The sequence below is a fragment of the Mobula hypostoma genome, chromosome 1 (assembly GCF_963921235.1).
Source record: "Mobula hypostoma chromosome 1, sMobHyp1.1, whole genome shotgun sequence".
Taxonomy (NCBI): Eukaryota; Metazoa; Chordata; class Chondrichthyes; order Myliobatiformes; family Myliobatidae; genus Mobula; species Mobula hypostoma.
Window position 1 is genome coordinate 247,966,772 of NC_086097.1, and position 27,580 is coordinate 247,994,351.

At 44.9% G+C, this 27,580-nt stretch overlaps 1 protein-coding gene across 3 annotated transcripts in view; it reads left to right on the forward strand.

Annotated features, from left to right (window-relative positions):
* The window catches only part of vps41 (VPS41 subunit of HOPS complex), a 237,190-nt gene that overhangs the window by 66,211 nt on the left and 143,399 nt on the right, over positions 1-27,580 (forward strand). For all 3 annotated transcript variants that reach the window (XM_063042399.1, XM_063042407.1, XM_063042410.1), the window contains one exon: positions 14,191-14,265. In XM_063042399.1, coding sequence (XP_062898469.1) covers positions 14,191-14,265 — 75 coding nt within the window. The remainder of the gene's footprint in view (positions 1-14,190; positions 14,266-27,580) is intronic.

The window sequence follows — 27,580 nt, forward strand, 5'->3', positions numbered from 1 at the left end:
CCTCTTCTGACTCCATAGTCAGAGCATCCTTTCTTTGATAAGAGACTCAGAACTGCTCACAATACTCAAAATGAGGCCTCACCAGTGCCTTATAAAGCCTCAGCATCACATCCTTGCTTTTATATTCTAGTCCTCTTGAAATGAATGCTAACATTACATCTGCCTTCCTCACCACCAACTCAGCCTGAGTGAATAGCCAAAAACTTTTTCCCAGGGCAGAAATAGCGAATATGATGGGGCATGATTTTAAGGTGATCGGAGGAAACTATAGTGGGGGTGTCAGATGTAAGTTTTTTACGCAGTGTGTGTTGGGTATGAGATGCCCTGCTAGGGGTGGTGGTGGAGGTAGATCCATTGGGGACATTTCAGAAACTCTTAGACAGACATATGGATGATAGAAAAATGGAGAGCTATGGAGGAGGGAAGGGTTAGATTGTTCGTGGAGTAGTTTAAAGGTCAACAGAACATTGTGGGCTGAGGGGCCTGAACTGTGCAAGCAACACTTTAGACCAAGCTTGAGCTGAAAAATATTCCAAGGTGTACTTTAAGAGTCTGCAAAGCTCTATGGAGGAGCCAGACTACTTTTGAACAGCACACACAAAATACTGGAGGAGCTCAGCAGGTCAGGCAGCATCTATGGAGGGGAAATAAGGAGTTGTTGAAAACTGGCATTTTTGATCGGATGTTCTTCAGAAGTCAAGAATAAGTTATAAAACTTGTCACTTATGATCATTTATTAAGCTTTGCAAGAATGTTGAATCCGAATCAGGGTTCACATCACCGGCATATGTTGTACAATTTGTCGTTATGTGGCAGCAGTAGGTAATAATAAAAGCTGTAAATTACCTTGACTGTAAGACATTGGCCCATCGAGTCTGCCCCAACTTTCAGAAATCTGATGGCAGAGGGAAGGAAGCTGTACCTGATTTGTGAATCATTGAAGTGAGGGTGGGAGGGACGTTCTAGTGATTGAAACAACCAATCAAACAACCCCTATTCAAACAGCCAGCTGCAACCTAGTGGATACAAAAGAGTCTGCAACTACTAGAAAAGACCCTGAACAATCACATGTCTATAAGTAATTTTATAAAAATATGAACAAGCATAAGAAAGGTACAGGAGCATCAACGATTCAGGAATAGCTTCTTCCCCTCTGACATCCGATTTCTAAATGAACTTTGAACCCATGAACTCTACCTCAATATTCTTTTTGCACTAGTTATTTAATGTGACTATTTAATATATATACACTTAACATATTTCAGATTTTTCCTCTATTACTATGTATTGCATTGTACTGCTGCCACGACACACGCCAGTGATGTTAAACCTGACTTTGAACCTGCAAGGAGGGTCCCGGCTCAAACTGTCGGCTGTTTATTCCTCTTCATAGATGCTGCCTGACCTACTGAGTTCCTCCACCGTTTTGTGTGTGTTACACTTGATAAGACCTCACACACTGCTCCATTCAGTTTCCTTTTCGAGCTTTCTTTGGCATTATATCCTTCCAATGCAGATTTTCCATAGGGGATGCAAACGAATCGATTACCTATTTGTTAGCAAGGCAAGTTTAACAAATGAGCCATTAGTCCATTGATCACTTTAGCATCTGTATCTGAGTATCTGAGCAGCGAAAGCCAGTGTGATAGATGCTGAGGGAGACGACATTACCAAAAATGATATGATTATAAAAGGCTCTTCTAATAGTTAGCAAATCGAAAAGTTGACAGAATCTATACTAAAGGGTATTTTGTCCGGATTTTACAGTCTTGGTTTAGGGGCTTAACTGTCAGCTCTTATAAATCTGCACTAGTTTTTTTTTTGCAACAATATGATTTGTCTTCTTTCAAATCAACTTTAGATATGACAACGATGGGTAGGGATATCTTGTATGTCTCCTACAGGAAGAAACAAGTATTATTCTCATGATTTCATTCCTGGAGAGGTGCCGGAATCTCTTTATTAGATATGTTTCTAGAAGCAGCTATGTCACTTGGATATAGTGTGGGCTGCACAATTTTATAAGATTGCTAACTGATACTTTGTTGTCTTTCTCGCAGCTCTTATAAGTGCAATGAGAAAACATGACCCCAATATTTCACCCAAACTGCAGACTCTGATTTGTGTCAAGAGCCTTTACTTTTCAGGGATTGACCAACAGTATCAGCTACAATAGCAGCAGTCAGAGATAATCTAGTGAGTTTAACCAGTTCCATCTTGGGCGCTAGCTCCCCATCATTGAGAACATTTTCCAAAGGCGATGTTTCAAAAGGTGGTATCCATCATTAAAAACTTCCACTGCCCTCTTGTTACCATCAGGGAGGAGGTACAGGAGCCCAAAGTCACACACTCAGTGCTTTAGGGACAGCCTCAATGTTTTAGGGACAGTTGTTACCCTCTCAACCATCAGGCTCTTGAACCAAATGTGATTCAATAATGGTTATTTTTCTGTTATGGATTTATTGAGTATGCCTACTTGAAAATGAATCTCAGGATTCTATATGGTGACATATTAGGAACTATGATAATCAGTTTGAGCTTTCTTTCCCCTCCACCACCAGATTTCTGAACGGTCCATGAACACTACCTTAGATTAGATTATGAGGACACGCAGTCCTCTTTTATTGTCATTTAGTAATGCATGCATTAAGAAATGATACAATATTCCTCCGGTGTGATATCACAAAACACAGGACAGACCAAGACTGAAAAAACTGACAAAAACCACATAATTATAACATATAGTTACAGCAGTGCAACAATACAATAACTTGATGAAGAACAGGCCATGGCACAGTAAAAAAGTTCAAAGTCTCTCGGAAGTCCCACATCTCACGCAGACGGGAGAAGGAAGAAAACTCTCCCTGCCATGCCCGACCACAGTCCGACTCTGAGTCATCCGAAAAACTTCGAGCTCCGATCAGCCCTCCGACACCGAGTACCGAGCGCCATCTCTGTTGAACGCTTCGACCTCAGCCTCGGTCGCCAGCAGCAGGCAAAGCCGGGGATTTTGGGGCCTTCCCTCCAGAGATTCTCAATCACACAGTAGCAGTGGCAGCGAACCGGGCATTTCAGAAATTTCCCCAGATGTTCCTCTGCTTCTCACATCTGTCTCCATCAAATCAGAACTGTGCACGACATCCTACTTACAAATACGATATCATTTCATCGGAGAGCTGCGTGCGCTGTGTCACGCCGCCATCTTCTCCTCCCGCCTCACTATTTTTGCCCTCATTTTGCACTACATTTAATTTTTTAATATATATACACATAGAAACATAGAAAATAGGTGCAGGAGTAGGCCATTCGGCCCTTCGAGCCTGCACCGCCATTCAGTATGATCATGGCTGATCATCCAACTCAGAACCCTGTACCAGCCTTCCCTCCATACCCCCGATCCCTTTAGCCACAAGGGCCACATCTAACTCCCTCTTAAATATAGCCAATGAACTGGCCTCAACTGTTTCCTGTGGCAGAGAATTCCACAGATTCATCACTCTCTGTGTGAAGAAGTTTTTCCTAATCTCGGTCCTAAAAGGCTTCCCCTTTATCCTCAAACTGTGACCCCTCGTTCTGGACTTCCCCAACATCAGGAACAATCTTCCTGCATCTAGCCTGTCCAATCCTTTTAGGATTTTATACATTTCAATAAGATCCCCCCTCAATCTTCTAAATTCCAATGAGTATAAGCCTCGTCGATCCAGTCTTTCATCATATCAAAGTCCTGCCATCCCAGGAATCAATCTGGTGAACCTTCTTTGTACTCCTTCTATGGCAAAGATGTCTTTCCTCGGATTAGGGGACCAAAACTGCACACAATACTCCAGGTGTGGTCTCACCAATGCCTTGTACAACTGCAGTAGTACCTCCCTGCTCCTGTACTCGAATCCTCTCGCTATAAATGCCAGCATACCATTCGCCTTTTTCACCGCCTGCTGTATCTGCATGCCCACTTTCAATGACTGGTGTATAATGACACCCAGGTCTCATTGCACCTTCCCTTTTCCTAATCGGCCACCATTCAGATAATAATCTGTTTTCCTGTTTTTGCCATCATACTGTACATTTCTTATTGTATTTTATAGTATATTTTGTGTATTGCATTGTACTGCTGCCACAAAACAGCAAATTTCACGACATAAAAGTTCAAGTTTAAGTTTAAATGTCATTCAACCGTATGTGAATATCCACAAATACAGCTGAATGAAACAGTGATCCTCCAGGGGCCAAGGAAAAACACACGAGCTACAGTCACACACGGCACAAGGCACATAGAGCACATACAAGATGTGCAGTCACACAAAAAAATACAATATAGCCTGAGCGCCTGTGTGTCATATCCTGTTGATTGATGGTGTCCGACGTTATCGGCAGGAACAAGCCCACAGCAGTCTGATCATCACGCTCCAGTGTAACGGCAGACGAACGCAATCCAGCTTGTTTCCCACCGAGCAAATGCTGGAGGGCGGTACCAACAGGAGGAGCCACCTCTCAACCCAACATGGACGCCGTGCCACACAGCCTCCAGCGTCTGCTGTCCCGGGCAGCTGCGACAGGAGACCCCGCGGCACGAAGCCCGGGTCTGCACCACAGCCGAGATCACGCAGCTCCTCTGCCATCGGTCTCCCCGATGAAACAGTGAACCAGATTTGCAGTATTCCACAGTACGCTATCCTCCACGGTCTTGTGATCCCAGTAAAAACATCCAAGACAATCACTCGTACCGTTTGTTAGATCCCGCACCGTCTCTGACACCTTTTTCTTTGGGCGGCTGAAGCAGGCTGCAACACAGTACACAACAAGTCCAACTCTACGGCTATCTAGCAACCTGCTAGTGGGGTAGGCCTACAGTACTTGATATTTTTGATAGCCAGCAGTGTTTTCTGTTGGCAAAAAGAAGACATAAGGGATGAACAATTACACCTTTGGTTAGACCCAGAGAGACCACTGCTGTCATACCTTAACCCTGGTCCGTGTCACTTATAATAAACCTGAATCTGAAATGGTGAGAGGGGAGAGGTTCTGTGGGAGCGGTGAAGAGATGCCTGGAGGCATTTAGCAGGACTGCACAGAGGCAAGAGTGGATAAAGCCTGCCTGAAAACAGGCAAGGTGGCCCAATGCTTCTTCTGGGACAAAGCAGCATTGTCTTAGTCAGTGTCTAACAGACAGCCCATATCAAAAATGAGAGGCTACTATCCAAATATTTTAAATGTAATTTTGCTTGCATATTTGTTATCCTGCAGGTACACCATATGCCCCAGGAGCAAACAAGATCTGTTTTGACAGACATCTTCAAGTCAGCTTTGGTCAGAGCTTGAGAAGTACACAAGAGTTTCGGGGCATGGCACTGTCTTGTAATAAATGATTTCAAAGTCAGGCGACTAATTTGAAGCAACAATTACTAAAGGAGAAAAGAGAGAGAGGAAACTAGTTCTGCTGCTATGTGCGTGTATGTCAGACTTCTGAATTGAATAATATTAATGGGATTTGGCCCTCTGGTATGTGGGGATGTCCATGTTCGACACTTACAAACCATGAACTGGGGAAGCCTGTCATGAAGAACAGACGAGGAGGGCAGGGTGAAAGGTGATTCTCTGCACCGTTCTTCTGACAAAGCTGCATCAATTTTGGTCATTGTTTAACAGGGAGCAAGTAACAAAAATGAGAGGGTACTTTCAAAATATGCTAAGTTTAATTTTGCTTGCAGATTTGTAATCCTCCTGCAGGTAGGGGCTATCCACAGGCAACAAATAAGGTTGGTTTTAACACACCAAAATTCCAGGACAAGAGGACTAGACCTCCACAGTCGTGTAATAAATGGCATCAAAGGCACATGACTAATTTGAAAGAACAATTATTAAAGGTGAAGAGAGAAGGAAAGTAGTTAGTTCTGCTGTTCCTTTGTATGTATGTCAGTCTTTTGAATTTAATAATATTAATGGAGTTTGTTGGTGTTTGGGGCTGTCCATGTTGTCTATGTGCTGTATAAACCAGGGAGAGTATGTACTGTATTACAGCTTCCCTCAGAGGTGCAATAGCGCCACCAAGTGGCCAGAGATTTCCACTGCTTTTAAAAACGCAAACAACAGGAATTCTGCAGATGCTGGAAATTCAAGCAACACACATAAAAGTTGCTGGTGAACACAGTAGGCCAGGCAGCATCTCTAGGAAGAGGTACAGTCGACGTTTCAGGCGGAGACCCTTCGTCAGGACTAACTGAAGGAAGAGTTACTAAGAAATAAGATCTGAAACGTCACTGTACCTCTTCCTACAGATGCTGCCTGGCCTGCTACGTTCACCAGCAACTTTAATGTGGGTTGATTTCCACTACTTTATTGAAAGGATTCTTTTTGTAGGTTTTTTTTGTAGCTAGGGTACCTAAGACTTTTACATAGTATGGTATTTGTCAATGTGGAGCGGAGAGTCAGTCTGTCAATCTGGCAGGAGCAAATGATGTTGGGAATGGTGAGGGTGGAGTGCTGCAAGGCGGGTGTGGGACAGGTGTCAGAGAAGGTGTGCCCAGGGTGGGGGGTTAGCATGGGTACAGACTCACTCAACCCTCAGATGCCAGACAAGGTCATCTGATTCCAAGCAATTGGCTTATTGATCATTATAGAGTGCTTTCCGCTCTCTCCCCTCTCCCCTTCTCCACCCATGATCCCTCTCCCTGCCCCTTTCCCACTCTCAGTCCACAATAGAGACCGGTATCAGAATCAGGTTTATCATCACCCACGTATCTCATGAAATCTGTTTGTTTTTTGCAGCAGAAGTATAGTGCAATACATAAAATTACTACAGTACTGTGCAAATGTCTTGGGCTCCCGAGATATACATTAAACTTTTACACCATACTGTATTTTAAAAAAATAAAATTTAAAAATTGTGCAAAAAGAGAGCAGAAATAGTGAGGTATTGTTCATAGGTTCATTGTCCATTCAGAAATCTGATAACGGAGGGGAAAAAGCTGTTTCTAACATGTTCAATGTGTCTCTTCAGACTCCTGTATCTCTTCACTGATGGTCGTAATGTGAAGATGGCACATTCTGGGTGGTGGGGGTCCTTAATGATGAATGCCGCATTTTTGAGCTTTGCCTTTTGATGATGTCCTCAATGGACATCACACAAAGATGTTGGAACTTATTTGCCAGAACCTCAGAACATCACGATAGGAGATCAGAGGAGATTGCACTGATGCCCTGACTACAATCCTTCTCAAACAGTTACCACTCCCAAAAAATTATCTGGCCATTCATCTTTTTGCTGCCTGTGGAACCAGCTGTGTACAGGCTGTCTGCAATCATTCCCCACATTACAAGAGGGACTAAAGTTCAAAAGTTCTCTTTACTCTGGTGCCATGAAAGTACTGTATATTACAAGTTTTTTAATAATTCATTCAACTTGGCGGTTCCATGTTGGACAGGTACCTCAGAGGAAGCACTGAGACCATAAGCCATAGGAGCAAAATTAGGCCATTCATCCCATCGAGTCTGCTCTGCCATTCCATCATGGCTGATTTGAGCCATTTATTTGTTCATTATGTGCCGTGTTATATAACAAGGGTGATCATGGTCTTTTCATGACAATGATTATCCTTGGCCAATTGTTTTACAATACTCTATTTTTGTATGCCTCTATCAAATCTCCCCTCAGTCTCCTATGCTCTTGGGAATTAAGATCTAACTTATTCCTCAAGTTCCAGCAACAATTTTGTAAATTTTCTTTGTACTCTTTCAATCTAATTGATATCTATTGTTCCTCTATGAAACAAACCTTATTGCTGATGAGACTAGTGTGTGGTATCATCGTCTTCCAGAACTAATATTCGCTCATTCATTATGTACTGTGTTGTATGACATAGGTGATCATGGTCTTTCCATGACCATGATTGTTCTTGGCAAGTTTTTCTACAGACGTGGTTTGCCATTGCCTTCTTCTGGGCAGTGTCCTTACGAGACGGGTGACTCCAGCCATTATCCATGATCTTCAGAGATCATCTGCCTGGCGTCAGTGGTTGCATAACCAGGACTTGTGATATGCACCCGCTGCTCATACGGCCATACCTGCTCTCATGGCTTCACATGATCCTGATCAGATGGGGGGTTAAGCAGGTGCTACACCTTGCCCAGGAGTGACCTGCAGGCCAGCGGAGGGAATGAATGCCTTACGCCTCCTCTCCTTTGGTGGAGACGTATCTCCACCTCCACTGAGTCATTGATCTGACCATTGGGAGGTTCAGTTTAATTGTCATTCAACCATACGTGAATACTCATGAATACAGCCTAACGAGACAGCGTTACTCCGGGATCGTGCACACAGGACAAAGCAGACACAAGATTGCAAGGACAAACGGCATCACAATCATGCAGTAAAAGAGTCCCAAAACTCGCGCCCTGAATCCAGTTGAGCACCATAGAGCCCATCTCTCGCTGCAGGAACGCTGGGGAGCAGCACCCACTCCAGCCTGAATACTGCGCTACACCACCTCTATCTAGTAACTTCCTGCTGTTGACCTTGCTCCCACAGGCCTGTAATGACCTCCTATCCCTGCTGCCCTTCTTGAATAAAGACTACCCTGTCACTATTAGTATCACTGTGGTGGCACAATGTTTTACAGTGCCAGTGACCCAGGTTCAATTCCCACCGCTGCCTGTCAGGAATTTGTACATTCTCCCTGTGACCGCGTGGGTTTCCTCCGGGTGCCCCTGTTTCCTCCCACAGTCCAAAGATGTACCGGTGGTAGGTTAAATTGTAAGTTGTCCCGTGGAATTGGGGTAAAACTGGGGGGCTTCAGGGCAGTATGACTGGAAGGGCCGGAAGAGCCTCTTCCACACTGCATCTCCATAAAAATAAATAGCCTTCTGTCTCATTATTGCACAATGTTTAATTCCTCAGATAATTAACCAGTCCGTGTTCACATGCAGCAAGATGTGCATGTGGGCATGTTGGAGGGTCATCTGTGTGCGTGGGCGGGGATGGGGGTGAACGGAGTTTGCAGAAAACACCTGCATAGAGTACACATGGAGAGGATGTTTCCAATAGTGGGAGAGTCTCAGACCAAAGGGCACAGCCTCTGGATAGAACAACATCCTTTTAGGAATTTCTTCAGCCAATGGGTGATGAATCTGTGGAATTCTTTGTCCTAGGCAGCTATGGAGGCTAGGTTATTTGGTTTGTTGTAAGTGAAGATTGATAGGTTCTTGTTTAGTCAAGGGGTCGAAGGTTACAGGGGGAAGGCTGGAGAATGGGGTTGAGGGGGACAATAAGTTAGGCATGATGGACTGGCAGAGTAGACTGGATGGGCTGAATGGCCTAATTCTGATGGTCCAATGCTTTTTTGCTTGTTTTACATTTGCTGTGTGCTTCATTGAAAAATACAGAGGCAACTGTAATCAGTGGAAAACTCACTGAACAACCATATGTGTATGGGTGATTATATAAAAATACAAGCAAGCATAACAAAGTTACACTGCAATAATTCGACAGCCCAGTTCAATACCGGTTTCCTCCCACATACCAAAGATGTACGGGTTGGGGTTACTGAGCTGTGGGCGTGCTACGTTAGCACTGGAAGCATGGCAACACTTGTGGGCTACCCCCCAGCACATCCTCGGACTGTGATGGTCGTTAACGCAAAGAACCCATTTCATTGTATGTTTCGATGTTTTGATGCAGGTAAAGCTAATCTTTGATCTTTGAATCTCCATCACCTTATGTCTCCTGCAATCAAGCCAGTTTCAAAGATTTAAAGTACATTTATTATCGAAGTATACAGAATACAACTTTGAGATCCGTTCCCCCACAGAAACCCATTCAAGAAAACAGCCAACACCCAGTGGGCGAAAAAGAAAGGAACAAATTGCGCGAAGAGGAAAAAGTGAGCGGACAACACACAGAATGTCAAACATCAAACCAGTAGTATTCAGCTTAGTTCCATTCAGCGCCTTATCGCTGGACAGTGCAGGTCGCAGAGCCCTTCTTCACTGAAGAGCCCCAGTCCGCATCGGCCACTCTTATCAGATCGCTGAAAAACAGCAAAAAAACAGAAACCAGGATCCAGGAGCACATGCAACGTGAGCTGTCAGCAGGACGTCGCCGTTGGTCCTGTTGTCCACTGGTGCCACCTGGACTATAGTTTTATATTCAGTGTTCTGTGTTGCCTTGAATCCCATGGACTGGAAGCTTTAGAACCAGTTTCTCTTCTCAAAGACCTTACAGCACTTTTCTCATTAATACATTTTGTTGTACACTTCAAAAAAAAATCAATCAAATTGGTCAGACAGAATCTTCTCCTCAGAGAATCTCACTGTCTTTGATCAATTGAAGTGTAGATTAGTCCTGTCTGTCAGATTTTTTTCTTATAACTTCCCCACCGTAGCCCTGTACTTATCCCTGCTGCTATTCAATAAAGGTACCACTTTTGCTGTCCTCCTGTCATCTTGCACGTTACCTGTCGCCAGAAAAGATTTAAAAATTCAGATCCCTCTCTCAGAGCCTGTTGGTCCCCGAGTTGGCGGGGGTGTGGGGGGGGGCTTGGTCAAGCGGTGTGGAAGATTGTAACATCGGAAGAGCGAGTCGTTGCAGGAGCGGCTTCCTGAGCTCGCTGCTGCCTGTCTGAGATACCGAAGTGCCGGGTTATGGGCTGTAGTTTTTTGATGAACTCTCGATCAAGGTCTCTTTGGGGCTTTTGTTATTGCTTGCACGGTCGGGGGGAGGGGGAGGGTCGGTGCTTCTGGTATCAATGTGGTGGGAGGGAGGTTCAATGCTGCTGTTTATGCGATGGGAGGGGGAGGGGCGCTTTGGGGTTCTGATGTTTTTATCATTCATTCTATGGGGATTCTTGTTTCGTGGATGTCTGTGAAGAGTACAAAATTCAGGTTGTACACTGTATACATTCTCAGACATTAAATTGAATTAGGCAACGGGGTGACCTGTTGGGGCACCCTTTGAGGGAAGGCTAGTGCAGTCTGATGTGACCAGAATGAACATCAAATTTTCCTGAATGCTATTGGTATCGCTTTGCTTTGGAAACTGAAGTAGAAAACCTCAGGTTACTAAAGAAGAACGATGTGTAGCAAAACAAATATAGCTTCTCCTCATTTAATGAAGGACACTTTTGATGGCATCATTTCTGGTTTATCTGCCACCCTTGTGCCTCTCGTTGTCATTCTGGAGATGTGCAGCCCTTTCATCCCCTGTCTCTTCTTCTCTCATCTTTTTTTGTCCTGACTCTTTGATCCTGGAGTCGTGCGGCCCTGGCCTCATCCGATTCTTTTTCTCTCTCTCTCCTTGCTGCTTCTAGACGACGTTTGGCGTCATCTCTTGAACATAATGTCCCCCTTCCCTTTCCACGCGGTATAATTAGGCTGACCATTTTTTGTTACCCTAATGCTGGATAGAAGATGCGAAGCACTAACACCAAAGGGTGCTGATTATTCTTGATGATGTGGTTGGCGGTCTCCTAAATGGACGTGATATGGTCACCGCTGTCCTTTGACTATAGCAAGGGGTTTTATGGGTGTCTTGAAGTACGTCATTACAATAAGATTTAATTATCTCTTATTGATGGGTGGCAGTTAGATCTGTCCCAATCCTGCACATGCTGATGGTGGTGATTAGCAGAATGTGACGCTGTGAAATAGAGCTGCCCTGCTCTTTTGCTCTGTTAGGTGTCGCTGCTGAGACTGGCCGTGCACATGCCCCGGGCTGTCGCGTCCCGATTTCCATGATGGCTGATTGGGTCTTGGGTTAAAAGGGAGCCTGTTTATTTTGGCGAATGAGCAATTTTATACGAATATATAACCCTGAACTTCGCCTGCATTCTGTAAGTTAGCGCATTTTAATTCGATTTAGCCAAAAAAACTGCCGTTGTAATGCACCATTTGTGCTAATTGGAGGTCACAAACAGACAAACAGAAGGACAGAGCATGGGAGTTTTAGTAGTATATAGACTATTTGAACCATTTGAAAACTTTTTGTTCAGCCCCCAGCAATTTCCTTCCTTGTCTCCCAGAGTAGCCAGGATGTATCACATCAGGCACGAAGGACTTCTAAACAGAAGAAATTCTGCAGATGCTGGAAATCCAAAGCAACTCACAAAATGCTGGAGGAACTCAGCAAGTCAGGCAGTGTCTTATGGAAATGAACAAACAGTCAACATTTTGGGTTGAAACCCTTCTTCAGGACTGGAAAGGAGGATGGAAGTTACCAGAATAGAAAGGTGGGGGAAGAGGAAGGTGATAGGTGAAGCCAGATGGGTGGGAAGGATAAAAGGCTGGAGAGGAAGGAATTTGATGGGAGAGGAAAGTGGATCAGAGGAGAAAGGGAAGGAGCAAGGGACCCAGGGGGAGGTGATAGGCAGGTGAGAAGAGGTAAGCAGCCAGAGTGGGGAATAGAAGAAAAGGGGTGGGAGAGAATTTTTTGTTACCAGAAGGAAAAATTGATATTCATGCCAACAGGTTGGAGGCTACCCAGATGGTGTTGTTCCTCCATTCTGAGGTTGGAGGGTACCCAGATGGAATACAAGGTGTTGTTCCTCTTCTCTGAGAGTGGCCTCTTCCTGGCACACGATGAGTCCATGGTCCAACATGTTGGAAGGGGGTTAAGAATGAGAAGTAAAATATTTGGCCACTGGGGGAAGTTCCACTTTTGGCGGATAGAGAGGAGGTGCTCGCTCTGGAGCTAAGTCTGATCTGCTACTCTGCCCTTTAACAGGTTATAGAATTCTGACTCCCACTCCTCTTGTATTCTCCCTACACAATATCATGCTTCTTAACAAATACCTCTGAGAAATATTCATTCAAGAATATTTTTCACCCATGTCCTGTGGCTCCCAGCAAAGACTGTTACAAATCAGTACCACGAAATAACAAACTGTACACCATATACAATTGAACGATTTAGCTTTGTAATGCTCAATTTGACTAACGGGTTAGTAAAATAAAACAAAAAGAAAAGAGCCCATTTTGATGAAACAGTCTAACATGCACAAGTTGGAGCTCACGGTTTCCCTTTCACTGATCCTCCATCGATTTCCCCGGGCTTCGTCAACTCCCGGCCCCACTCCAAGTCCACTCCTTTCCGATGTCTACAACCTCTCCTTCCTCTCTCCATCTCCCGCCGAACAAAAGACACAGATCACCTTGGTCTCAGGCACACAACAAGAAAAAAAACACTTCCTTCACTGGACGGCACACATTCCAAAGCCCCCGTTATCTCCAGCCATAACCCAAACACTGCTGCTACAGAAAAACGATTAGCAGTGTTTCTACAGAAAGACCATTACATTAGCAATGAAACCTTTCCCAGGGCGTTACAATTAGTAAGGGTGTCAAATGTTACCGGGAGAACTCAGGAAAATGGGGTTGAGCAGGATAATAAATCAGCCATGATGGAATGGCAGGGCAGACTTAATGGGCCAATTGGTCCAATTCTGCTTCAATGTCTTGTCTTCTGGTCTGATGGGCATATATCAGTGATAGAAAATCTGTTTCTGATTCTGGATAGTCCATTGGTCCTTAATGGGTCCTTCTGTTTCCCTGGTTACTCTTCTGCACGTAAAATGAAATGATTTGGGAGTTTCTGTGACCTTGTCCTATGTACCTCCCTGCTTACCTTCCTTACTGTTTCTGAGCATCGCCCTACAATTTGTCAAGTTCTTCCTCCCCTCATTTTCAGTTCTCATCATCATTTATAACAAACTGGCACTTTATGGACTGATTTTCTAATTTCAATATAAATAACTATGGCGGGGGGGAGGGGAATAAACAGTCGATGATTCTGGCTGAGACCCTTTATCTAACTGGTAAGGGGGGGGACAAAAGCCAGTATAAGAAGGTGGGGGTCGTTGTCATCTGTCAGCTCCCCTCATCTTATTCTCTTCCTTTCCAGTCCTGATGTAGGGTCAGGGCCTGAAACGTGTTAATCAGTGATCTGTCTGATGAGACTACGATTGTATCCCTGGTGTGTGGATCAGTATCAGTTCAATGATACTATGATCATATCGCTGGTGTTAATCAGTGATCAGTCCGATGAGACTATGATCGTATCCCTGATGTGTGGATCAGTGATCTGTCCGATGAGACTACGATGGTATCCCTGATGTGTGGATCAGTGATCAGTCCGATGAGACTACGATGGTATCCCTGATGTGTGGATCAGTGACATGCTCTGTCTTCTTTCCTGCATTTCAGAGCTCGGTGAAGGTGAATCAGATCAGCCTGGATGAAAGTGGAGAATATATTGGGATTTGTTCAGACGACGGCAAGGTAAGGGTTGCTATAGTCCCTTTTTCCTGTCTCACCCATGTTTGCAAACAACTTTTTGCTTTGTTTTTCTTCACTTCATGAATGAATTCCTCTCCATAAATGCAGCAATCAATAAAATAGGAAGATCTGATCACGATTTGGAAGATTATTAAAGGTGTAGACAGAGTGGACAGAGAGTATCTATTTCACAGGGTTGAAATGTCTCATACCGGAGGGCATGCATTGAGGGTGAAAGGGAATAGGCTGAAAAGGGATGTGAGGTGTAAGTTTTTTACTCAGAGAGCGGTGGATGCCTGGAATGCGTTTCCTGTTACAGTGGTAGTGGCAAATAGGTGTTTGAATAGGTGCATGGACATAAGGAAGGTGGAGGGATATGGACATTGTGTGGGTAGCAGGGATTAGTTTTTGGGGGTTTTTAATTTTATAGAGTCCCATTTCGAAATCAGGGTTATCATCACTCATATATGTCATGAACTTTGTTTTTTTTTGCAGCAGTAGTACAGTGCAATACATTATGACAATACTGTGCCAACATCTTAGGTGCCCTAATTATAGTGTGTGTGTGTGTATAAACTAGGGTGTCTAAGAATTTTGCATAGTGCTGTATATAGTAAACAACACTCAGAAAATGCTGAGAAACTCAGCGGGTCAGGCAGCATCTGCGGAGGTGAATAAACAGCCGACATTTTGGGCCAAGACCTCCACCAGGACCGGGAAAGACGGTGTTGGACTAAAAAGGTGTGGGAGGGGAAGGAGGACAATCTAGAAGGTGATGGGTGAAGCTAAGTAGACGGGAAAGACATAGGGCTGGAGAAAAAGGAATCTGGTGGGAGAGAAGAGTAGACCATAGGAAAAAGGGAAGAAGGAAGGGCACCGGGGAGGGGAAGAGGGAAGTGGCCAGAGGGAAGGTGAAGGGAAAGAAAAGTATTACCAGAAGGAGAAATCGATATGCAGGCCATGAAGATCAATCTGGCTTCACTTTTTGTACTTCAATGCACTGTTGCAATCAATTGATCTTTGCGAACATTGTGCAAGATGAGGTTTTCACTGTATCTCCGTACATCTTCAAAGTTCCAAATAAATAAATTATCAAAATACGTACACTCGATGGCCACTTTAGTAGGTACAGGAGATTCAGGTGGTACCTAATAAAGTGGCCACTGAGTGTATGTTAATGGTCTTCTGCTGCTGCAGCCTGTCCTCTTCAAGGTAATTGTTCAAGCTGAAGTTTAGTTACCGTTCAACCATACACAGGAATACAGCCAAAGGAAACAGCGTTGCTCAGGGGCCAAGGTGTAAAACACGTTACCAACAGTCAGACACGGCACCTCTAGTTATGATAGAAGAAAAACATGCAGTCACAAACACAGTGTATTTAGTCCACATCTCTGAGTGCCTTGGCCTGTAGACTGAAGATGCAGCAGATCCTCATCAGGTGCTAGTGCGGCTGCGGATGAACACAATTCAGCTCGTCTTCCACCGAGTGAGCAGCGGAGTGCAGCACCGAAAGGAGGGGCCAGCTCCCAACCCAGCATGGAATCCAACTGTGGCAGGGCTGGAATGCCATCACCTCCTACAAACCAAAACAGAGCAACGTAGGCGACAACAAGGTTTCGCTCCCAGGTGAGCTCAATGCCTTTATGATCGCTCTGCCCATCAAAACAAGGCCGCACCTTCAAGAATTCCTGCAACCATCAATGAGTCTGTGATTTCAGTCTCTGGGGCATTTGGCCCAGAATGGGTACCTGGCCAAGTAATGAAGACCTGTGCTGATCGACTGGCTGGAGTGTTCACCGAGATCTTTAACCTCTCGCTTTGGCCGTCTGAGATACCCACCTGGTTCAAGTAGGCTTCCGTAATACTGGTGCCTAAGGCCGGGGTAGCCTGCCACCGCTTCCTTCTTCGAGTGCAGGTTGCAGCAAGTGGAGCACTCAGTGAAGAAGATTAAAAGACCTGTTCAGCACCAGAGCTGAAAAAAATTTTTGCTGACTCCACCCACCCTAGCCGTCGCCTAGTCACCAAATTGCCCTCAGGGAGACACTGCAAGTTCGTCGCCACCAAGACTACACGTCATCTCCGAAGCTTCTTTCCTGTAGCCGTCCAGCTTCCCAACAAAACTCACTCAGGTGTAATACCCTCACTGACCCTGCATAACATCTGTCAAGTGCTCTTTCCTGCTCTCCTTTTTCTGTTGGTGATGACTGAATCTGTTCATATGTCCACATTTATCCACGAGATCGATTATTGACGTGACGTTTGTACGTGTGACCGTTCTGCTGACTGATGATTGCTCATGGCTGTTGGCACTATTGTTTTGTAAACTGTTGGTTGTTATTGTGTTGTCTGTTATGGTATTGTCCTGTGTTTTATGCTTGGCACCGAACCACAATTAATTCTGGTTTGTTTCACATAAAGTGATTGTGATTCAGATTCTGATTCAGTCCTGAATTCATCACCCTTTTCAATTTTGCCCTCCTTGTTATCATCCCGCTGACTGCAATTTTGCTCTATCATGCCTGTCCTTCCTCACAGTCTCACTACACACTGCATCGACATGTATACCAACTGACCCATCCTCAGCCCTATCACTCTGGTCCTCTACAAAATTAGTTCAAACTCTTCCCAACAGCTCTAGCAAACTTGCCTGCAACGATATTGGTCCCCCTCGGATTCAGGTGCAACCCGTCCTTTTTGTACAGGTCATACCTTCCCCAGAAATGATCCCAGTGATCCAGAAATCTGAAACCTTGTCCCGTGCACCACTTCTTCAGCCACTCATCCATCTGTACTCTCATCCTACTCCTGCCCTGACGGGCACGTGGCACTGAGAGTAATTCAGAGATTACTTCCATGGAGGTCCTGCTCTTTGGCCTCTTCTTTAGCTTCCTGTACTCACTGCACAGAACTTCTTCCCCATTTCTATCTATATCATCGATGCCAATTTGTACCAATGCCTCTGGGTTCACTGCCCCTTGAGAATCATCTGCAGCCACTCTGAGACATACAGCACCTGGGAGGCAACATGCCACCCACAGGAGGAGCATTCTGCTGCCTGAACTACCATCCTGCCTACTATTGTTATATGTCTAACTTCTCAAGCTTAGGTTCTAGCCTGTGCCTGATCTTGCCGAAACCTGCTGAGCCAAAGCCTGACGACTCCAACAATGGCCAAAACTCCAGCAGTAGTTGCTCACACTTCTTTTTATTGGCCCTTAGTAAGTAACTATTAAACCAAGCAATCTTCTACTCCATAGACAAATCCCGCCGGGCTCTGCTCGCCTTTTAAAACTGGCGTGTAAAATCCACAAGGAACTGTCTCCAACTCATTCCAAGATCTCCCACTCAGCAAATTAGTTGTATCGCTGCCTGATAGGGAAGCAGCAATGCCCTTGAACGTAAATACCTCAAGAAGTAGTGGATACAGCCCAGTCCATCACAGGCAAAGCCCTCCCCAGTACTGAGCTCATCTTCACCGGGGCACTGTCGCAGGAAAGCAGCATCCATCGTCAAGGTCCCTCACCACCCAGGCCAGGTTCTCTTCTCGGGAAGAAGGTACAGAAGCCTCAGGACTCACACCACCAGATTCAGGAACCATTATTACCCCCCTCAACTATCAGGGTCTTGAAACAGAGGGGGTAACTGCACTCAACTTCACTTGCTTCATCACTGAAATGTTCCCATAACCGATGGACTCGCATTCAAGGACTCTACATTTTACTCTTGAAATTCAATGCTTAATTATTTATTACTTTTTTCTTTCTTTTTATATTTGCATAGTTTGCTGTCTTTTGCACATTGAATGTTTGTCAGTCCAGTGCTTCATGTCTGCAAGCTTTGCGGTGATTTGCCGCGCTAATATGATGAACCGAGTACAGAGGCTTTGGGCCTACTCTGGGCCGCTCTGGGGATTTGGAAGTGAAGGCTCAGTTTGGTTTCAAGTCCAATCCTCATTCCCATTCTGACATGTCGATCAATGTATTCCTCTTCTGACAGAATGAAGCCACCCTCAGGCTGGAGGAGCAACACCTTATCTACATTGATTTCTCCTTCCAGTGATTTTTTTTTCCCCTTCCCTTCTCTCTTCTTCAGTTCCACACTCTGCCCCTCGCCTTTTTACCTCTTCACCCCCTGAAGCCCCTCCACCTTCCCTTTTTCCATGGTCCACTCACCTTGCCTATCAGTTTCTTTCTTCTCCAGCCCTTTACCTCTTCCACGTATCACCTCCCAGCTTCTTACTTCACCCCCTGCCCCACCCAGCTGGTCTCAGCTGTCACCCACCAGCGTGTCCTCCTTCCTCTCCCCCACCTTCTTATCCCAGCTTCTTCCCCTTCCCAGTCTGGAAGTATCTTGACCTGAAACGTTGACTGTTTGTTCATTTTCATAGATCTGCCTGACCTGCTCAGTTCCCCCAGTGTTTTATGTACAATTGTTGTATCTTCTGGCTTTGTGATTGACCTCAAATATTTCTTTAATCTGACATTAAAATGATGGAACAAATGGCAACAAGATTTTGCTGTCAATCCAGTCATTAGGATCCATATTCCATCAATAGACGTTCCCTTCAAAGCACTCGGCTTATTGTATTTGCCAGTAACCACTAACTTAGCCTGCTGCATTGACACTTGCCCATATTGTAATAGGAATCCTGTTTTAAGTCAAATACTTTTTTTTGCAGGTGTAATATTAATTCGGGGTGGCGGGATAGAGATATGTCTCTACCAAAGGAGGTGTAAGGTGCTCCTTTCCTCCACTACCCTGCAGGTCACCCTTGGGCAAGGTGCAGCACCTGATGAGCCCCTCCCCCACCAATCAGGGTCATGTGACACCATGAGAGCGGTTGGTGGATGGTCGTACGAGCAGCTGATGCATATCACAAATCCTGGTTATGTGACCACTGACACCAGTATTGATAATGGCTGGGGTGACCCGTCTTGTAAAGACACTGCCCAGAAGAAGGCAATGGCAAACCTCTTCTGTAGAAGAATTTGCCAAGAACAATCATGGTCAAAAGACTGTGTTTGCCCATGTCATATGACACAGCACGTAACGAATGAATGAACTTTAATTCTGGAAGACAGTGGTACCACACACTAGTCTCATCAGCAGTAAGATTTGTTTCAGAGAGAAACCATGTTAATATATCAATAAGATTGAAAGAGTGCAGAGAAAATTTACAACAATATTAGAGGGACTTTTCACCCTGGAGCATAGGAGAATGAGGGGAGATTTGAAAGAGGCATCGTAAATTATGAGTATAGATTGGGTAAATGCAAGCAGGCATTTTCCACTGATGTTGGGTGAGACTAGAACTAGAGGTCATGGGTTAAGGGTTAAAGGTGAAAAGGTGAAATGTTTAAGGGGAACCTGAGGTGGAATTTCAAGTATGGAACGAGCTTCCAGTGCAAGTGGTGCATGCGAGCTCGGTTTCAATATTTAAGAGAAATTTGGATAGTTACAGTACATGGATTCATAGCAAGAGGATTCGAGTACAGGAGCAGGGAGGTACTACTGCAGTTGTACAAGGCCTTGGTGAGACCACCCCTGGAGTAGTGTGTGCAGTTTTGGTCCCCTAATCTGAGGAAAGACATTCTTGCCATAGAGGGAGTACAAAGAAGGTTCACCAGATTGATTCCTGGGATGGCAGGACTTTCATGTGATGAAAGACTGGATCGACTAGGCTTGTACTCTCTGGAATTTAGAAGATTGACGGGGGATCTGATTGAAACGTATAAAATTCTAAAGGGATTAGACAGGCTAGATGCAGAAAGATTGTTCCTGATGTTGGGGAAGTCCAGAACGAGGGGTCACAGTTTGAGGATAAAGGGGAAGCCTTTTAGGACCGAGATGAGGAAAAACTTCTTCACACAGAGAGTGGTGAATCTGTGGAATTCTCTGCCCCAGGAAACAGTTGAGGCCAGTTTATTGGCTATATTTAAGAGGGAGTTAGATATGGCCCTTATGACTAAAGGGATCAGGGGGTATGGAGAGAAGGCAGGTACAGTGTTCTGAGTTGGATGATCAGCCATGATCGTACTGAATGGCGGTGCAGGCTTGAAGGGCCGAATGGCCTACTCCTGCACCTATTTTCTATGTTTCTATGGATAGGAGGGGTATGAAGGGCTATGGTTGGGGTGCAGGTTGATGGGACTAGGCAGAATATTAGTTTAGCGTAGACTAGATGGGAAGAAGAGCCTTATTCTGTGTTGTAGTGGTCTGTGACTCTATTGCTTTAAATCCATCTACTGACTCCTGAAGGAACTCAGTACTTTTTTTCAGAACTCACCAGCTATTTTTGACCCCAAAATATCAAGCCTTTGTACACTTTGCTGAAGCTCGAAGCGCAACAGCCGCCTTCTTGAAATCTTGCAGGGTTCTGTAGTGTCCATCTTCTCAGATGTCTTTTCGCCTTTTTGATCAGCATGGGATCAGAAATCAATGAACCTTCCAAATATTTCAAAGCAGACCACTTGTCCGAAATCCTGTCTAACTGGACCGATTTCAGTTTTTGAAGAGTTGCAATACTTTTGACAGCCTAGCTTATTTTCTACGAAGGCAGGAAGTTCAGTAACTGATTCTGTAAAGTGTGTACATCATGGAGGAACCCGTGGCAAATCCCTTCAAAAAGTCATTTTTCTTTTCACCCTTCTTCCATGGCTAAATTGTCTCCAACATCCATGTGATTGTACTTGGGTAGAAATCCAGTTGGTGCGGGCAGGTTGTCAGAGAGATGATGTAGTATAACACAGAACAGTCCTTTCAGCCCACATTGTTGTGCCAGCCTTTTAACCTATTCTAAGGTCAATCTAATCCCACATGGCCCTCCGTTTTTCTATCATTTACGTACCTTCCTAAGAGTTTCTTAAATGTTCCTAATGTATCTGCGTCTACCACCACCCTGCTGCTGATATGGTATTCCACACGTCCACCACTCTCTGTGTAAAGAACTTATCTCTGACATCCTCCCTATACTTCCCTCCAATCACCTTAAAATGATGCCCTCCTTGTATTAGCCATTTTCGCCCTTGGGAAAAAGTATCTGGCTGACCACTTCATTCTGCCTCTTCTCCTCATGTGCACGTATATAAAATCACCGTCACTCAGAGGGTCATGAGAGTGTGGGACACACTTAGAGGGGACAGTGCTGGTGACACTGGTGGGCTCCTTCCAGCACATGTTTGGACTGTGTTGGTTGTTCACACAAAAAAAACACATTGTTTCCATGTAACACCCATCAAAGTTGCTGGTGAACGCAGCAGGCCAGGCAGCATCTCTAGGAAGAGGTACAGTCGACATTTCAGGCCGAGACCCTTCGTCAGGACTAACTGAAGGAAGAGTTAGTAAGAGATTTGAAAGTGGGAGGGGAGGGGGAGATCCAAAATGATAGGAGAAGACAGGAGGGGGAGGGATGGAGCCAAGAGCTGGACAGGTCATTGGCAAAAGGGATAAGAGAGGATTATGGGACGGGAGGCCTAGGGAGAAAGAAAAGGGGGAGGGGGAACCCAGAGGATGGGCAAGGGGTATAGTCAGAGGGACAGAGGGAGAAAAAGGAGAGAGAGAAAAAGAATGTGTGTATATAAATAAATAACGGATGTGGGTACGAGGGGGAGGTGGGGCATTAGCGGAAGTTAGAGAAGCCAGTGTTCATGCCATCAGGTTGGAGGCTACCCAGACGGAATATAAGGTGTTATTCCTCCAACCTGAGTGTGGCTTCAGTGGATGGGAGATCCCCTGAGTGGATAAAGTCAGTGCTGGTGTGGGAGACGATGGCCTGGTGCTCCTTAGTGGGGTCACGATCGAGGGGTCCCTCCCCCTCCTGTCTTCCTCTATCATTTTGGATCTCCCCCTCCCCCTCCCACTTTCAAATCTCTCACTAGCTCTTCTTTCAGTTACGTCCTGACGAAGGGTCTCGGCCTGAAACGTCAACTGCACCTCTTCCTAGAGGTGCTGCCTGGCCTGCTGCGTTCACCAGCAACTTTTATGTGTGTTGCTTGAAATTCCAGCATCTGCAGGTTTCCTCGTGTTTTTGTTTCCATGTACATTGAGCTTGATTTCAACACTTAAGTGAAGTTTGGATAGGTACATGGACGGTAGTGGTACAGGGAATATGGTTGATGTGAGTAGGCAGTTTAAATGTCTCAGCACAGACTAGATGGGCCGAAGGGCCCCTTCCTGTGCTGTATTTTTCTATGACTCTATAACTTCTCATCCTCCTTTGCTCCGAAGAGAAAAGTCATAACTCGTTCAACCTATCCTCATAAGATATGCTCACTAATCCAGGCGGAATCCTGGTAAATCTCCTCTGCATCCTCTAACGCTTCCACATCCTTCCTCTGATAAGGTGACCAGAATTCAACACCATATAGAGAGGGCATACAACATCACAAAAATTAGTGGTAAGACAGAGGATTGGGAAGCTTTTAAAATCCTACAGAAAGCAACTAAAAAAATCTTTAGGAGGGAAAAGATGAAATATGAAAGCAAGCAAACAAACAATATCAAAGTGGATAGAAAAAGATTTTTCAAGTATGTAAAAAAATAAAAGAGATGAGAGTGGATATAGCACCACTAGAAAATGAGGGCAGAGAAATAATATCAGATGAATGGCAGATGAACTAAATGAGTATTTTGCATCAGTCTTCACTGTGGAAGACAGAAGCATTGTTCCAGATGTTGAAGGGTGTGAGGGAAGAGAAGTGAGTGCAATTGATATTACAAGGGAGAAGGTGTTCAAAAAGCTGAAAGATCTAAGGGTACATAAGTCACCTGGCCCAGATGAACTGCACTCTAGGGTTCTGAAAGAGGTAGTGGTGGAAACTGTGGAGTCATTAGAAATGATCTTTCAAAACTCATTGGACTCTGGCATGGTACCAGAGGACTGGAAAATTGCAAATGTCACTCCACTCTAAGAAAGGAGGAAGGTAGCAGAAAGGAAATTATAGACCAGTTAGCCTGACCTCAGTGGTTGAGAAGATGTTGGAGTCAATTATTAGGGACAAGGTGATGGAGTACTTGGTTTTACAGGACGAGACAGGACAAAGTCAGGCAACACACATCAAAGTTGCTGGTGAACGCAGCAGGCCAGGCAGCATCTATAGGAAGAGGCGCAGTCGACGTTTCAGGCCGAGACCCTTCGTCAGGACCTGACGAAGGGTCTCGGCCTGAAACGTTGACTGCGCCTCTTCCTATAGATGCTGCCTGGCCTGCTGCGTTCACCAGCAACTTTGATGTGTGTTGCTTGAATTTCCAGCATCTGCAGAATTCCTGTTGTTTGCAGGACAAAGTCAGCGTGGTTTCCATAAGGGAAAATCATGCCTGACAAACCTGTTGGAATTCTTTGAGGAGATTACAAGTGGAGTAGATAAAGGGAATGCAGTGGATGTTGTATATTTGGACTTTCAGAAGGCCTTTGACAAGGTGCCACAAATGATGCTGCTTACCAAGATAAGAGTGTGGCGAGTGGCCAAGTGGTTAGGGCGTTGGACTAGCGATCTGAAGGTCGTGGGTTCGAGCCTCGGCCGAGGCAGCGTGTGTGTCCTTGAGCAAGGCACTTAACCATACAATGCTCCAGTCTATGGTCATGCACTTTGTTAGTAGAAATAAATGTGCAGACTATTTTCTAAATGGGGAGAAAATCCAAAATCCTTAGGTGCAAAGGGATGTAGGAGGCCCTGTGCAGAACACCCTAAAGGCTAACTTGCAGGTTGAGTCGGTGGTGAGGAAGGCAAATGGCATGATAGCATTCATTTCAAGAGGTCTAGAACACAAGAGTGGGCATGTGATGCTGAGGCTTTATGAGGCATTGGTGAGGCCTCACTTTGAGTATTGTGAACAGTTTTGGGTTCCTCATCAAGAAAAGATGTGCTGTTATTGGAAGTTCACAAGGATGAGTCCGGAAATGAAAGGGTTATCACATGAGGGTGAATCTCATTGAAACCTTTGGAATGTTGAAGGGCCTGGACAGAGTAGATGTGGAAAGGATATTTCCCATGATGGGGGAGTCTAGGACAAGAGGGGACAGCCTCAGGATAGAGGGGCGTCCATTTAAAACAGAGATGTGGAGAAACTTCTTTTGCCAGAGGGTGATGAATTTGTGGAACTTGTTACCACAGGCAGCTGTGGAGGCGAGGTTGCTGGTGTATTTAAGGCAGAGCTTGATAGGTTCTTGATTGAACACGACATCAAAGCTTATGGGGCGGTCCAGGGTGTGGGGCTGAGGAGGGGAAAGGGATCAGCCATGATTGGTGGCAGAGCAGACTCGATGGGCCAAATGATCTAATTCTGCTCCTGTGTCTTATGGTATTATATTCTAAGTATGTTCTAACCAGGATGCTTACCAAACAGAAGCTGTAATTTTCCCCAATAACGAAGGACAAATTAATGTTGGATTCTAAGGGAGAATGCCAGGGTAATAAGATTTTATGCTTGATTAAGTATTTTTGTTGGTAACGTATTTGAATTTTTGAAATTCTTGGATTCAGATGCTCGTGAGTGTTTGTGAGGCTTTTACAGTATTTGTGAAATTGGTTCCAGTTTAACTGTCTGAAACTTAAAGTCAAAAACAGAGGACACAAACTGAGGGTAAATGGTGTGGGGAAACAGATTGTCTGTACAGGAGAAAATGTAACCTATTTAATGGCTAGGAGGCCCACTACTGTACTCGAAAGGGAAGAAGCAGAAATAGTTAATTCTGAAATTCTTCACAAATCGTCCTGGGCCTGTGGTATGGATAATATTTGTTAAAAGAAATGGTCTGCATATTTCCAAAATTATTGTTCATTTCGATGCCTTAATATTGATGAATGTCACTTTATGAGGTTGTTCTGGAAGATAGGATCAAATGTGAGGTTAGATTAGGTTAGATTATGAGGACACGCAGTCCTCTTTTATTGTCATTTAGTAATGCATGCATTAAGAAATGATAGTGTTCCTCCAGAATGATACCACAGAAACACAAGACAAACCAAGACTAAAAAAACTGGCAAAAACCACATAATTATAACATATAGTTACAACAGTGCAAAGTAATACCGTAATTTGATAAGAACAGACCATGGGCACGGTAAAAAAAAGTCTCGAAGTCTCTCGAAAGTCCCATTATCTCATGCAGACTGTAGAAAGAAGAAAAACTCTCCCTGCCATGAGCTTCCAGCGCCGCAAACTTGCTGATGCAGCACCCTGGAAGCACCCGACCACAGCCCACTCTTGAGTCCGTCCGAGGTTGAAGCCCTAGCAGCTGTAGCAATGTTCTGTTTGCTTTCTTTGGTTCGTTTGTAAATCCACTTAGATCTATTCTCTCATCTGTCTTATGAGGATAGGTTGAACGAGCTAGGGCTATTCTCTTTGGAGTGAAGGAGGATGAGAGGTGACTTAGTAGATATGTACAAGATGATTCTTCCAGTAAGATGGTGGTGTGTTCGGATGCAGTGGCCTCTCAGGGACCAACCAAAGGTGCTTTTGTCATCTCTTTTATGATTGCATGATAATGCTGGACATAAGAACTTCAAGTCTGGCAGGCCTACCCCATCAGTGAGCTGCTCGTTGGTGGAGGAGCAGGACTTGGTGTGGAACGTGTTACTGCCTGATGCAGAAAGACAACGGAGCTGGTTTGCAGTCTAACAGTATGTGATTGTCCTGGATGTTACTCTTGCAATCACAAGACCCTGTTGGACACTGGTGTTGTAAAATGCTGCAAGTCTATTTGTGTATTGGTGAGACAGACGGCTGGGCAGCTGTCTGGCCTCGGTTATAGCAAGGACTAGGCCTCGAGTCTTGGACTTGCCTGTTACAGCAGTCCAGGAGAGGAGGCACCGGTCGGTGGCAGTGTGGCTCGCTGCCCATGTTGGGTTGGGGGGCTGCCCTCCAGTGTTCACTCAGTGGAAGACAAGCTGGGTTCCTTGAGCGTGTACGTTTGGCTGCATGCTGCTGAGAACTGCTTATTCTTGCCGTTAACACCCATGCAGGACATGTCACTCAGGGACTTGGGACTATATATATATATTTTCTGTGTGACTCTTATGCTTACGGCTATCTTATATGTGCTATAATCGGGGACCACTTTGAAGAGCACCTCCGCTCCATCCGCCGCAAGCGGAACTTCCAGTAGCATTTTAATTCCGATTCCCATTCCCATTCCCATTCTGACATGTCGGTCCATGACCTCCTTTTGTGCCAAGATGAGGCCTCTCATGGTGGAGAAACAGCACCTTGTGTTCCATCTGGGTAGCCTCCAACATGATAGCATGAATATTGATTTCTCCTAATGCAAAATAAAAATCCCCTCCCCCTCCCCTCTTCTTCTATTTCCCATTCTGGCTTTTTGCCTCCTCTTGCCTACCAATCACCTCCTCCTTCCCTATCTCCTATGGTCCACTCTCCTTGCCTACCAGATTCCTTCCTCTCCAGCCTTTTACCGTTCCCACCCACCTGGCTTCACCAACCACCTTCTAGCTAGCCTCCATCCCCTCCACCACCTTTATGTTCTGACACCTTGCCCCTTCCTTTCCAATCCTGAAGAAGGGTCTCTGCCAGAAACGTCGACAGTTTGTTCATTTCCATCGGTCCTGCCTGTTCTGCTGAGTTCCTGCAGCAACTTGTGTGTGTTGCCTTGGATTTCCAGCATCTACATACTTTCTCAAGTTTATGACGTGCTATATGTGTCTTTGCTGTGTGTGACTGCGAGGTAGAAGTTTGGCTGTATTCATGGGTCATCATGTATAGTTGAATGACAATTAAACTTGAACTTGATACGAGGTAGTGATTGAGTGGGCAGCCAGAGAGTTTTCCCCAGGGTGAAAAAGGCTAATACGAGGGGATATAGTTTTGAGGTGTTTGCAGGAAAATATAGGAGGGATGTCAGAGATAGGTTCTTTACAAGTGGGTGTGTGGAACACCCTGCCAAGTGTGGTGATGGAGACAGATACTTTAGGAGCACTTAAGAAGCAATTAGATAGCCACATGGATGATAGAAAAGTGAATGACGATGTAGGAGGGAAGTATTATATTGATCTTAGTGCAGGTTAAAAGGTCTGCACAACATTGTAGATCGAAGGGCCTTTACTGTGCTGTAGTGTTCTATAGTGTATATTCTGGATTCTTCTACCAGTGGACACAATTCTCTTTAATGAGACATCTGGAGAGGATTTATATTTTTGCAAACCTCCGTAATATCTCAACTAAACTTCTCTGCAAACAATTTCACCTTTTCTCATCTTTTCCTGTAATATAAAGTCCTCGTGCCAAGAGCTATGATGGTAAATCATTTCTCTATCCTCTTAAGGGCCTTCAAATCCTTTCCAAGATGCCATGATCAGAATTT